This window comes from Lycorma delicatula, chromosome 13 (assembly GCF_047948215.1).
Source record: "Lycorma delicatula isolate Av1 chromosome 13, ASM4794821v1, whole genome shotgun sequence".
Classification (NCBI taxonomy): Eukaryota; Metazoa; Arthropoda; class Insecta; order Hemiptera; family Fulgoridae; genus Lycorma; species Lycorma delicatula.
The window spans coordinates 48,304,653-48,319,540 of NC_134467.1; the positions used below are offsets into that span (position 1 = coordinate 48,304,653).

Genomic DNA, 14,888 nt, shown 5'->3' on the forward strand with positions numbered 1-14,888 from the left:
ATTGCTAGCCTACTCCTGAATAAAAGAGGGCCCTCCCAACATAGGAGGTAATTACTTATCGGTGTGGTCTATTCAGCCCTGCTATATGGCGCTGAGTTGTGGGCGGGAGGACCACCATCACTCCATGATGCCGGAGGACCCATGGCATGCTGAGTTTTGAGTTAACGCAATTCCTGGCGGGTCATGGGGGATTCAGGTCTTATATGTGTAGATGCGGGTTCGATCAATCTGAAAATTGTCCGGAGTGCAAGGTGGAAGAGACCCCCCCAACATGATTTCTTTTTGTGTCTGTGATTCACCACAGAGCATAGAGAGATGCTCGGCAACCTGAGACGTAAGCACATGTTTCGCCCTGAAGATACCCTATGAGTTCTATTACAAGGTGAGGCACACTGAAAGACTGTGAAAAGATTCGTGAGGACAGTCATGAGGAAGCTCCAATTATATAAGCAGTCCCACAGAGGAGAATGGTGCCGGAGGGCGCAAGGTCAGACAGGTCCTCAGCTGAGTGCCTAGGGAGCTCCCCGTGCGTGTGGGGTTGCCTGAGTGTGATGTGGCCAGAGACACTCTGCTCGTGCGTCTGATGGTGGTTACTGGTAAGTGGTGTGACTATAAGATTTCTGTCATGCCCAGGAGCATTATGCCTTGCAAAACTGCAAAAAACTAATTACCACACCTCAGCCTCAGTAATCTGCAAAAATGCTATACCCGAATGAAACGAAGTGATGTAACACCCAACACGCAGATGATACTAACACTCACACTCTACATCATTTAACTGAGTGCACAATATTTCTGTCCTATCAGCACACCTTGCTGGGTCGAGAGAGCAGACAGAAGAACATCTTTCTTTCGTTTATTTCCAAAATCATATAAACGATAACCTAGGGATCCTTATTACCCTGATTCTGTACAAAAGAACGCTTTTTCTGTTTGAACATATGAAAATAGTAGATCCTAAAATCCTTTCTACACATTAGAAACTGTCACTGTTTTCTTCACAATCACTTCCTTTACTTCAATTGGCTTAGAAGCCAATACCTCAAAATCCTGAGCCAGGGTAGAGAATATTGTCTTAAAGTCCTTTATCTTGGGAATAATCCTACTCCTAACCATAGCCAAAGTGCTTTGCGGATTTTCTATAAAGACCATTATTTGATCATACTGGTCCTGAAAGTACTCAAGCAGCGGGACAGAGCTATCTGCCCTCTCGTTAGCCCTAAAAAACTCATCAAGCAAACTGCTGGAAACACCTGCTACTTTCTCACCTGAGGAGGCAGAGGAATCATTGATTCTTACCTCTGTCACTTCACAAGCCCTACCGTGTTTCAGCATGGGCTGTTTCCTTGAATCTCTGACTTCTACATTTCTGCCAGAATACCCTACAAAGTAAAACTAACGAAGACTATATAATCTCGCTTCTACTAACTAATTTTATTACTACTAAATATGGTGAGCCCACAAACGTGACAACTTTTGGCAGCAAGCTACGGATAGCCAGAGGCCTATAAATCCCCGTCATCACTCAGCGCCTCATAGCTGCTACTGGATCGATCACGTAAATACTTGTTGCAACAAGCAGTCAGTCACAAGACCTCGGATTATGGCCCAAACCCAGTCCTGGTGTAACCAGGACTACGGTTTGGTTTAGATTTAACTAGGTCAAATCCTTGCTTACAACGCATATTAACAACCAGCAGTTGCTGCTACTCCTTCACTACGTACCCAACCAGAAAAAGACAATTAAAAACTCAGCGAAGAAAAGCAAACATGTATGTTTGCATAAATTTTAATTAACAAATAATCCAACGCTAGTGGTGGTACACATTCAACCACTAGCTCAAATTGAATTTTGGTATAGCTAAATTTTAAATAGATAAAAAAGTAGTGCTAGATTTTATATTTTTTTGCAAAAATTGGATGATGTATAATTCATTGCTTTTTTTCAATGTATATGGTGTCTTTCATAGATATTTATCATATATTATATACAGATTGGGTTGGGAGGTTATTCATGCTTAGAAATACAATAATAATTGGCTAAATAATATAACTTTTAATTAATAATGATCGTTTGAAAATTTTGAAGAAAATAAATTTCCTTTACCAGTTCAACAAATAAGTAAAATATCAATCAGTATTTATGTAATCAGTACTGAATAATTTATCAAATAAAAAAGTAGTATTAGATTTTTTATTTTTTCGCAAAAATTGAGCGATGAAAAATAGTTCAATGTTTTTGTTCAATAGAAATGGGTGTTGTCATAGATATTTCTCATATTTTGTATATAGATAGAGTTGGGTTATTCATACAAAGAAATACAATAATCTGCTAAATTTCATTTTTAATTGAACAATAATCGTTTGAAAATTCAGAAGAAAATGAATTTCCTTTCCCAGTTAAACAAATAAATAAAATGGTTTCGCTAAATGTGGATCTCTGTTGTTGATTTCAACTTTTACACATTAAATGTGAAATACCAAATCTGAAGTAACACTTTCTAATTACAATCGATTGATTAATATATTTAAGTAAAAAGAAATGAATTAAATAGAAAAAATATTGTAATTTAATATTATTAAAAAAAAACTTTTTATGATTTTGCTCAATGTGCATCTCGGATGTTGATTTTGACTTCTTCACACTTAAATTTATTGTTCCATATATTTATAATTGCTAAACCTTAGTGTGAAGAATAAAATTTACAATTCTACAAAGAGTGCCTATGGTAGGATATAAACTCAATAATAAAAAGCTATGCTAGATTTTTCAATTTTTTATTAACGTTAATGTATAGGTCCGGTGTCCAGTTCCATTACAATATGTAACTCGAGAAGAGGCGATCCATTGTGAATAAAATTAACACGTAAGATGTGAAAGACAAAAAATAAATAGAAAATCTTGTGTGTAAAAATTATGCAAAAAACTTGTCAGGTGAGGATGTGAAATGGAAAGACATCACACCAATGTCTTCTATCCAAATCACACGATTCGGATAAAAAACGAAAACCCATTCCTGTTTTTTTATAAATATAAATTTAATGATGATTATCAAGTTCTAAATATAAGAGAAAAATGGAGAAGTAAACCGGCAGAATTAAAACTAGGATCGGCATATTAACATATGCCACCAGATCTGATGTAGATTAATCAATTATTTACCTGCAATTTTTTTACGCACCTTCTTTCAATCACTTAAAATGATGTGATTGACCTATGATACCATAGGTCAATTTTTATCGTCAATAATCTTGTTGGGTCTTTATTTTACTGTATATTCTTGTAACTTTTTTATTGATATTTTTTGTTAATGATGATAAAAAAGTTTATTTTATACTTTAGCAAAGTCATCATCAGTCAAAGTCATTAACACAAATTAAGTAAATAAGTTTTTTTTATAAATTTTAATAAAGTAAATTTTGATAAAATTGCGACTGAATTTGTTATTTTATAACCTTGCTTCTACGTCTTCAACAAATAAGTAAAATATATTAATAAACTGACTCAATAATGGGTGAATAATTAATTAGAAAATGATTAAGTACCATAACTAAAAATTGTAGTAATTTTGATTCATTAGATATGCGTATACAAAAATTCAATCGCAAATTTCATTATATTCAATGTAGTACACAAAACAAAAAAATGAATAAATATTTTCATACAAAAGTTTTTAATAATAAATTTATGTACAATTTCATATAATTAAAAAATTTTATTTTCTTTAAATTAATATATGCATATTTATAACAGATATTTTCTCTTTCATATATACAATCGTATTAATTTCTACGTCTTCGAACTCTTGATATTCTCCACGCATTTGGTTCTTCATATTTATTGTACAACGGTTCCAATCTCTGATTCTTTTTGAATTTACTTAACTTAGTCGGATCTGAAAATTTGAAAAACGCTGGTGCAAATTCAACAAGCCACTTTGGATCGATCGTTGTCACTTCTCTCATATATTCTTTTGTCGTTTGTACTAGTTCATGATAAATTACCCTGAAAAATATTTTTATAATCGGTTAATTATTTAGTAAACAATTTTATACAAAAAGCAACCCGCTTAATGAAAGTAAAGAAAAATGTTAGTACAAATTTTTTTCAAATTTTCATTAATTAATTCTCTAAATATTTTGCTGTGCGGATCCCTACTGAAAAAATCACAAATGTTTCTGCCTTAATGGATGGAATACTTATTTAAAATTTTTTAAACAATTTTCTGTAAAATTAAATAAAAACTATTAACTTTAATTTTTCATCCCTTAAAACTTTTGCATCAATAATAAACACGGGCGATGTTGTAACAATGAATTTGTTGTAACAGATGGTAAAGGAAAGGTTTAATTTTCTCTGCTCGATGCATTATGGACTAACTGTCCTATTCTCAATTGTTGTGTTTTTATACCTTCATTCAAAAGTTATGTTATTTTATTAATGATGTTACAGAAAATAACAGATTTTTAATAATTTAATTTTTTTTCTCAGCTAAGAAAACTGCCCGTTTCCTTTGTGTAAGGAAAAAAGAAGTACCATATACCATCTGTATCATGTTTTTGATTTTGTATCACTCGTCCATTCCCCTACCAATTCTATTGAAACGTTACAAATCTTTTGATGAAGGTTCTAAAAGTGTTCTGTGAAACACCGTCTAGGATTGATAGAAACAATACGGTGGCTTTCAAATAGAAACATCATTTTCAGATAAACCACATTTTTTATTTATTACAAAACTGATTGTATTCTGGTAGCTATGTGTTTAGTCTCATTTGGACTTTTGCTACGTTACTACTGGGTTTTTTTTACGAATTTCACTCATGCAACAAAACTAATTCAGTACGAGAAGGGTCCTGTTTATTAAATATACAGCGATTAGTAAGTTAATAGAATAAATGTGACTGAGACAATAATAAAGAAACAATTCAATTTTTCATGATTACATAAATCGAATCGTGAAGCAATATGCATCATTTAGAGGAATCTAACTGAAACAGATTTGCCGATTCAAAATCTTCGTTCCAGGAGCGGGAAAAGTAAATAATTAAAAAGGAGTTCAGCGACATTATTATAATTAAAAAAACTGATTTGCTATCATTTTATTCCGTTTTAGTGGGTAATAATTTGGAAATTCTGTTGACATATCTAATGGTCCATTATTTTTTGACTAGTCTTATGGCAATATGAATTTCAATTGTAACTTAGATTATAAGCTAAAGGACTTATCGATAATCTGTTTCCTTGACTTTAAATTACGAGGATAAAGTATGTTCCCAGAAAGAAAGATAAATACTCTTAAAATCTGTTATCTGGAAACCGTAGGAAGGTTAGGATATCGCTGGGAATTATTCCTAAACCGGTGTCTCCACAATCGTGTTACTGGGTAGCTAGAAAAATAAACAGTAAAGTTATTTCATTTATTATTGTTTATTTATTGTCTGTCATAATTTGTCAGCCTTTAAAAAATCATGGATTACAGCAATGTAAATGTTATGTTCTGAAAGTAAAAAGAAGAAACTGTTTTCTAAAAATTAACATTTAAGCAAATAAAAATTTGAAAAAAATTCTTTTTATCAACATAATTATATTATATAGCACCTCTTTAGGTGGATTAAGAATATAACAAAAATGAATATTTTACATACCATTCTGGTTGTCGATTGAACAAAGCACTACTCGGATGAATATAAACAACCTGACTATCAACCAGTGTACGATAACCTTCTTGTGGATCCTTTTTAGCGGCATTTCGAAAAAAGCCAGAACAAACTGTTTTTTGAACACGAACTGTATTTTTACCCGCTGATACAACATCTAGTTTGTGTCTAGAAAAAAAGAAAATAAACACAAGTAAAGAAAATGATTATTACGAGAGATTATCTTTAAAGTAAAACCCATTTCTTGTAAAAAAATTTATTCTGGAAATTTTATAAATATTTTTTTATTTCTCTTGAACTACATACCTTATTAAGTTACCTACCTTATTAGTTCATACCTTATTTAGTTACATAACAGATTAGTTACCAAAGCAGATCCCATTCGGAATTTTTTGTGACGTTCCGTTAAGACGTGCGGCACCCAATGTGTACAAAACTTTCTGCACGTACACAAGCCTAAATGGTCACGAACAACGCGACCGATAACAGCTCTAAAGGGCCAGGTTGGAAATCGTTGAGCAATGATCTTTTCTGATTTCATCATCAATGCATTTTGAACAAGTCCTCGGTGATTATTGAGGGCCTCTCCGAATATTTTTCATCGTGCACATTAATTCTGTTATTTCTAAATCTTTCACACCATTTTGGGTTGTTTTTTTCATTCATTACGTTATCACCGTACACAGCAATCGACTGCCTATGAATTTCTGCCGGCTTAACATTATGATGGTTTAGAAAACATATGACTCCACATACTTCACAGTCGGCAGCAACATCGATTTTCCTATTCATTTTATAACGTAATTACTCACACATAATCAAAGGTACTACAACATGACGACTTACAGACAATGCAGTGTGTACATTACTAGTGTGCCCATGAACAATACAGGTTCACCAACCTTAAGGAGAGAAATTTCCCAGTAGTCTTTACTTTAGAGATATCCCTAGTAATATATGAAAAAACTAAATAGCTTATTTACTACTCTTTAATATTTTTATTTAGTACAAGGCAGTATCAAAGGTCTCTCAGAGTATTTCTGTAATATGACAACAGGTGGCAGCAAAAGGCTGCACGTTCATTCACAGGGAGCACCGACCTTCGTAAGTGTGCCAAGATATTGTACTATGTATATCAGTATCTGTGCAGCACACGATAAGGTTACTTGTTGGAAGAAACTGTACTCATTCTCACTATCTGTTAACTGAATGTAGAAGCTTTGAAAATTGTACGATACGTTCCGGTCCAAAAATATCATTGTTGATACGCAACAGATGTGATTGTTGATATCAAAACAGATGATGACATACGATTGAATATTACAACAAAACTGAAGAAAACTCATTGCACAATATGAAAGAAATATCACCATGATCAAAAATATGACAAAAATACTCTTAACATCAGAAGTAAGTTGCCTTTTCTGATTGAAATTCTATCATATGTTCATCAGAAAATCATCTTGTGAAGTCAACAAAGAATTTCATTTGAACAGTAATGATGCATCTGAGAGGCAGTAAGAAAAATGTGTCCATAGTGACAGGCCTCCAGCCACATTATTATTAAACAAACAAGGATTCTTGTTATTTAGCCCTCTACACTACTACTCCCATGAGTTTTTTTCTTTTTATAACAAGAGAAAACTCACAGTTTTTACAAAAGCTGACCTTAAAAATCACTTTTGAACATCAGAAAAGATGAGGAAAATTGTTACACTGGATCAAGGCACTATTCCATGAACAAACTTCCAAGAAGTGTATTAACAGTGTGAAAATGCTAAGAGAGGCATATTATGAGTGCATGAGAAGTAATTTGAAGATAAAAAAAATTCAGATCGCCCCAGCTTAATAACTTATGTGTTCTTCATTACACCATACACAGCCTTATTTAACAATTAAGGTCTTACTTATCTTTTCAGACATAATTATCAAAATAATAATAATAATAATAATAATAATGAAAATAAAAAAAAAAATATAATTAACAAAAAAAAAATTTAATTACCTGTCCATAATACCTAATAACTGTTTGCGTACATCTTGAGCGCGTTTCAATGTACGTATTTGTACAAAATTTTCATAACACCATGCGTTACTGAATTTATTATTTTTCCATGAATTATAAACAGCTAATAATGTTAAATGATCACCCTCAGGCTGATTAAATTTTGCCTTTTTTTGATCAGCAAGTGCTTGTTTATCTTTAGGCCTGAAAAAACACAATATGTTAAGTTTTTGAATATTAAGTTTGAACATTTTAACAACAAAAGCATAAGAAAAAGATAGAAAATAAACATACTTTTTTAAAAAGAGGAAAGACTTAAAAATGACTGAAATCAAAAAACCATATTAAAAAAGAAAATAATATAACAAATTTTGTGGGGGGTTGGGTGGTAGAAATCCATTTTATGCAAGCAGTGTTGGGCTCCCACTGGTAGTCTTATCCAACTGCCATCAGCAGACTACCGGCTAAAACCACCCCCCCTTCCTACCAGGATTTGATCTAGAACTGTTTTACACATTACTTCAGGCTGAGCCCCATCCTTTTATTTTATCCTAGCCTGGGAGAGCCGCTACCTAATTTTCACCTGGCTCAGGACCTTCTTGGTCCTAAGAAAGCTTCTAAAGAATGGAGTCACACTCTCCTGGATGCTGAAGTCACAGAGAATCATTGCAACCATGTTGTGGGAGCTCAGTGCCCCAAGATCCGCCTCTAATGTCCCCTTGATCTGCCCAATGAGCACATTTGCACTTTAATATTACAGTATTTTGTTTATTAGAAAGAACCGACAACTCTGGTGATATAAGTTTGCTATGCAGAATAACTATTGGGTGGAAAAAAAAATGGTTTGTACTGAAATGAAACAAAGGTTTTCTTCTTTTTTTTTGAAAAACAACAGTTTAGTCAAACTGTTTGATATTTTTCTACACATCACTGCAATAAACCATTCATTAAAAATATATAATAAGAAATCAAAGTAAAACATACCTGTAGAATACATTCTGTACAGAGAGCATAGAAACAACAGTTAATACTTCATCTGAACACTGCAAATGAACCGACATAATCAGCATTTTTGATAAATTTGGTTCTAATGGAAATTCTGCCATCTGCAAACAAAACAAAAGTACACATTTTTTCTCAGAATAAAACATGTGAGAGTAAGACAAAAAGTAATGTACACATCTAAAAGTTGTTTTAAAAATGAAAAATAAGTGCATTTATAAAAACGAATCTAAAATCAAAAGAGTAAAAGAATAAAGCTGATATTAGATCTATATATATATTTCTTAACGATGAAATTCCAATTTTTCAAAAACTTTTGTTTTCTTCTATAGTACATAAAAGGGGTATATACAATACATATACGCATATATCTATAAAACAATATTTTCACAGAAAGGTGTACATTCATTTTTTTCTTTAAACTATCTGTCCTAATCTTCTACTTTTTCAGATACAAATGCACAAGTTACCGCTATTTTAAGAATAATGATGTTTATTATATCCAACTAGTCCTTGCGGTGAACAAAGTGAAGGTGTCACATACACAGCTGAATAAAGTTGACATTTCAGTTGATTTGCTAAGATGTTCAAGCATATTCCAACAGCAAGCAACACATTCAGCTCGCTTTAAAATGCAACATAAAACCGCTTCACAATCCACTTGTCCTAGTACAGGGTTCCCATCGGATTTTAATATTTGTTTTTCCTGAATTTTACTGACCAATTTAGTAAAAATTTCCTGACTCTTTTAATGTTATGCTGCTGCCGTTTATTCTGCAAAATATACAGATACTTTATTTCTTTGCAGCCTCCACCATCCCCACAGCTGCCCAACACACGTCTTTTTTTATTATTTCATTCATTTTTAAAGTTTATTTTTTGATGATTTTTTTTTTTACAATATACATTTAAAATTAGGCTACTTTTCTTTTTGTGATAAATTTTTTTCAGTAATTAGATCGCAAAGTACAAAAAAAAACAATATTTAATAACTTGGTTTGCATAAAAATGATACGAAACACAGATCTCAATTTAACAAAGAATACATGAATGATCACAACTTAAAAGAAAACTAAAATCTAAAAGTAATACAAATAAGAAAACTAGAACAGAACATTTTAATTTGTACTATTTACTTGTTTTGTTTACTTAAAAAATATTTTGATATTATTATTCAAACGAATTTCCAGAATGGTATCAAAGTACGATTCAAGGCCACGATTAATGACATAAGAGCAGCTCCAAGCTGGAATTTTGATACTATACAACTATCGGGAAACAATTTTAAAAGTTGCACCAATATTTTCAAATGAATTTAAGGATAACTTATTTTGTACAACATGGAGAACCCGCATAATTTCCTCCTTAGAAACATCGCCTTTATAACAAAAAGAAGTAATTGTGTTGACATTTTGCATAAATGAAGTCAAGAATTCAAATGTATCATTTGCTGCTGAAATGCTATTACCGGAAGATCCGGGCAAAGAAAGCACAACTACCATTCTCACAACCGTTGATCAAAGTTTTAGTCTGCTGAGTTGTACCACTGGGAGGTAAAAATGTTTTCCGTGAAGGGTGAGAATTCCTTATCTTAATTATTTCATAATCGAATCATTCACATCATCCTCTGAAGCAATACCTAATGACCTAATGATAGTCCCAGAGGTTAGGTAAAAAAAATTTCTTATGCTGCTTTCCTTTACTGCGTGAAGTCACTGGCTTTCGGCTCATATTGCCCGGCCCAAAATGTGTTTTACACAGATCACAAAAAGCATAACATCTGTACCTCTTCTCAACCGACTGAATTCTGGGTGTAAGTTTATATATAACCACTGGCAATTAAACTGAGTCTTTTTAGATAACATTTAAAAACAATTAATTACCTAAAATAAATAAAAAGTTCCTGCAGGTTTGAGAGAAATTCCAAGAAAACAAATTAACAACCTTTACGTTTTTCAATGGTAACTTTTTTTAAAATTTCACCAGTGAAAAGATTAATTGCAATTTGGAATATTCCTCCTTAATATAAAAGAATAATTAGGGAATGTAAGTAAGAACAGGGCACGTTAATGGCCGCTTGATGCACATAGTTGCAATGTACTGGGCAATAGGATTGCCGCTTCCCGATGCCGGGAAAGTATATCAAATACATTTTGGCAAATTTCTTATGTTATTTATTCTTGTTTTGGTCAGTTTAATCTTGCGTTTAGTGTTTTGTTATAAGTCTATTATAACAATTTAGTTATTTGTAGGTATTATGTTAGTTTTTATGTGATTTGTTTAGTTATTTTAATGGCTGTCCACACTTTTTGTTTGTTGTTTATGATTTATTAGGATTTGTTTATTAGGTTTGTTTCTTTAGAGTAGTTTTATTATTAGTTTTTATATTTTGTGTAATTTTTTGTGTGTTCTTGAGGCATTATTTTGGTTTATTCAGTATTTTGTATTACGGATAGTTTAGTTTTTATTTATATGTTCAATTTATTTAGTTTATTGTTTATTATTTTACGGTTAAGTTGGATGCCTGAATTGTGTGCTGAACTCATCCCTAACAGCAGGGTAGTAGTTGCATCAGCTCAGTCAGCTGGTCGTGTTTAGGACTTGATAAAATTATTTATGATTGTAGGTTCTGAGGTATTCGCAATACACCGATGTGAATGTCACTTGTGGCATTCGCATCGATGGCATCTTGACAGCGGCCAGATGAGATAATGAGATATGTCTTGAGGCCATGAACTACTTGGTGATGCCATTTGTATTCTTTGTTTTTACCCAACAGTTAGGTTAAAAAGTTGTACGTTCATTGTGTATATATTCATACATTAATCTGACAAATCCTTCTTTGTTACACGGCTTTATAAAAATATATTCAACTATAAAATAATATATATAAATTAATTTATTATGAAAAAAATGATATTGATACTTACTCTTCTACCAAGACGTGTTAATAAACCTTCATTGTCTAAAGCGCTGAGTGAATGTAACTGTTCAAGGGCCATAATTAAACTTTCTACAGGCGGTGCATCCATAAAATCAAAATGAAGTAGATCATTTATACCCATAGTTTTTAACTGCAACACCTACAAAAAAAAAACAAACAAATTATGACAGTACTGTAAATAGTAGTTCTCTGAAAGAATACATTGCTTAAAGTTATAATCTAAAATAAAACTATCTGTGGCCAATATTGAGAATTACACAGGTTGCAAACATACATGTAATGTCTGTATTATCCTCTACTGTAGATTATCATACAGTATAATAGGACATAACTTTGGATTCAAATGACAGTCAAATACGTTGCTGGAGTTGTTGATAAGTATGAAATGAGAGATCATTCATTTTTTGGTATAAATAAACAGCAGAAAGCCCGTAATCTAACTGGCTAAATATTTTACAAGAGGGCTAATTGATCTAGGGAAATGAGGCAATTTTAAGTGGAAGCACTTATATTATATAAACTTCTCCTAATGAACACTTCCCAGCAGTGGACTCCTCTTAATACAGATAGTTTTAGATTCCCTGGGATTTTTATTCATGTATTAATGGATAATATCCTTCTCAATAACAGACGCGGACAATGAATTAATGTAAAAAAACTGAACAATCATTTCTGAAAAACAGATAGTAGAAATAAATATTATAATTCTTATTTTATTTTATACCATTCTATTGTCTATTGCACCACTTCCCGATTAAACATTGATGATGTGAATTCAATCAATTCATCATCCAGCGTGATTTGTCATCAGTTACTGTGCAAGTATATACTGTACATTGAACATACATACAGAACTGTACATTGTCTCGTAATACATTAAGATTTATAGAATATATTATTAAAATTTATATTTCTTTCCACAAATATTTCAGTAATATGTCAACCGCTTGATCAGATCATTCAGAATTTTAAAATTCAGTACAGAAAAAAGGTGTTACAGTACTTATTGTGAACAATGAAAGCTCATGAGCTTTCTAAGAGTATTAGTGTGCTACATGCAGATTCGTATGGCTATAAAGCAGGTTACTACTACGACAGTGAGAAATTGTTTTATAAAACCCGGTAATGAACCTCCACAAACTAACCTCAATTTTGACATTGAAAATCTTACTGTACCAAATGAAAATTCTGTGGGGCAGAATGAATTACATGAACTTATTGAACCGTTTGGAAACTACAAAGAGTACCCGAACATTGACGATGTGCTCAACACAGAGGAAATATCGAGTGACATCCATGATCTTGTTGCTGCCAATGACTTAAACTTAACTACTTCCAAAACAAACGAAAATGACTCTGACAAAGATAATGACAGTGAACCCAGATTTACCATCAAGAGAAAGGATGCAAGAGTAGAGGTTAGAAAATTAAAGCAATATTTCTTATAAAAAGGATTACCAGAAGGCGTTGTTTTAATATCAGAAGTGCAGTCACTAATTGAAAAGAAAAAAAACCAGGACTTAGGTTGAACTAAAATAGGCAGCTATCTTAAACCAGCTGTAAATAAATAAATTGTATTTGGTCTTTTTATTTTGATTTATACATTATTTTTTCTACTTGTGTTTTGATTAATACTGTTGTATACTGCAGCTTCTTTTATTAATATTTTTGTAGCTTAATTGTTTTTATTCAATTTTAGTAAAGTTCAGTAATTTTATAGATCAATTACAGTATTATTTTTTTAATTCTAATATGAACATAATAGACAGTGTTTTATTTTCAGAAAAGCAATAAAAAAGAAGATCTGAATTTTAAACAGTTGTTTTCATTAGCAACTTTTTTAAATTTTAATTTACATGAAATAAATACACAATACTGTTGTTTATTCAATTTTTTTTCTGTACAATAACCGAATATAATACTGTATTCACATTTTTTAAAATAGCAGACAGATTATTGTTCCCAAGTCATGTCTGATATTGGGAAGTTTTACTGTATATAAAAAATCAACACATCCTATTTTAATCGAATATTTAATAATAGAGGGCACTTTTTTAGTTTTTCACTACAATACATGAAATAGTTCACGAAAATTTTAATTCCAGAAAGTGATATATTTAAATACTAAACATTACCCCCCTTCTTTTCTGTAATTAAAATATAAGCTTAATTGCAGTTCATGTACAAGCAAGCAAAAATTTCATCAATTAAAAACACAACTCCTCACTGGTACATGGACCAAGTAAAATGTGTTGTTAAAAATCATATACCTAACCACCGATAACAACAAACAAAAAATCAAACAAATTGTAGAATCATTTCTAGTAAAAAAAAAAATATATATATTATATAACAGTAAATTAAAATACTTACAGTTGTAGCAAGATTAGTTCTTTGTATTTCAGGAACAGGTGTTGGTAACATTTCATCACGATAAGCACGTTCAGTATAAAGACGATAACATTTACCAGGACCAGTTCTGCCAGCACGACCAGCTCTTTGCTTAGCTTGAGCCTAATACAACAATAAAAAATCAATAACAACAATAATAGCAATACCCAACTTTATATACAATGATTTCAATCTAACCTAAAATATTTAATTAATTTTATACCCCTAATTAAATTAATTCATTGTATTAATTATATCAAAACTAAAATTTCTTTCTTTTATCTTAAATTTATGAAAGAAATTTCAGTACACTAGGAATGTCAACATGCAATAGCATATTTGCATAAGCATGATATGATTATTATAACAATACCATTTCATCATTATCAAGAATGATTTTCAATTGAGATCAAGTCAGTACAATCATTACATTAAGGTCCATAACAACAAAAAAATGCTTTGTTTTGAAAAAAAAAAATTTAATTCAATTACATAAACACTGCTTGTGTAATTATCCAATAAAATCATTATCTACAAAATTAATTCAAATACCGTAAACAAAGAATCATAACCTCTCAACTAGGCAGAGAAAGAAGATACCAAGACATCATTGGAAAATAGCCCACCCAAAAGAGAATGAATGAAAATGGGCAGAAACTCATCGATCTCTGCACAAACCACAATCTAATCACAAAATCCACATGTTTCAAGAGGAAATATCACAAACTCAAAACCTGGAAAGATCCCGACTACACAAAAGGAAAATGGCAACTGATAATGTCTTCATACACAAACACCACAACAAAGAGATTTACAACGCAGAAGTCCTCCAAAGAGTAGACACAGGTTCTGTCGCTAAGTAATCAAAATCAAAATTAATTTCACTCA

General features: G+C 31.6%; 1 protein-coding gene across 3 annotated transcripts in view; it reads right to left on the reverse strand.

Annotated features, from left to right (window-relative positions):
- Positions 1-3,657: 3,657 nt before the first annotated feature.
- The window catches only part of pea (ATP-dependent RNA helicase pea), a 78,544-nt gene continuing 67,313 nt past the window's right edge, over positions 3,658-14,888 (reverse strand). For all 3 annotated transcript variants that reach the window (XM_075381962.1, XM_075381963.1, XM_075381961.1), the window contains 6 exons: positions 13,983-14,123; positions 11,596-11,748; positions 8,648-8,769; positions 7,664-7,867; positions 5,647-5,826; positions 3,658-4,006 (listed from right to left, as the gene is read on the reverse strand). In XM_075381962.1, the coding sequence (XP_075238077.1) occupies positions 3,784-4,006; positions 5,647-5,826; positions 7,664-7,867; positions 8,648-8,769; positions 11,596-11,748; positions 13,983-14,123 (1,023 nt within the window). In that variant the 3' untranslated portion in view covers positions 3,658-3,783. The remainder of the gene's footprint in view (positions 4,007-5,646; positions 5,827-7,663; positions 7,868-8,647; positions 8,770-11,595; positions 11,749-13,982; positions 14,124-14,888) is intronic.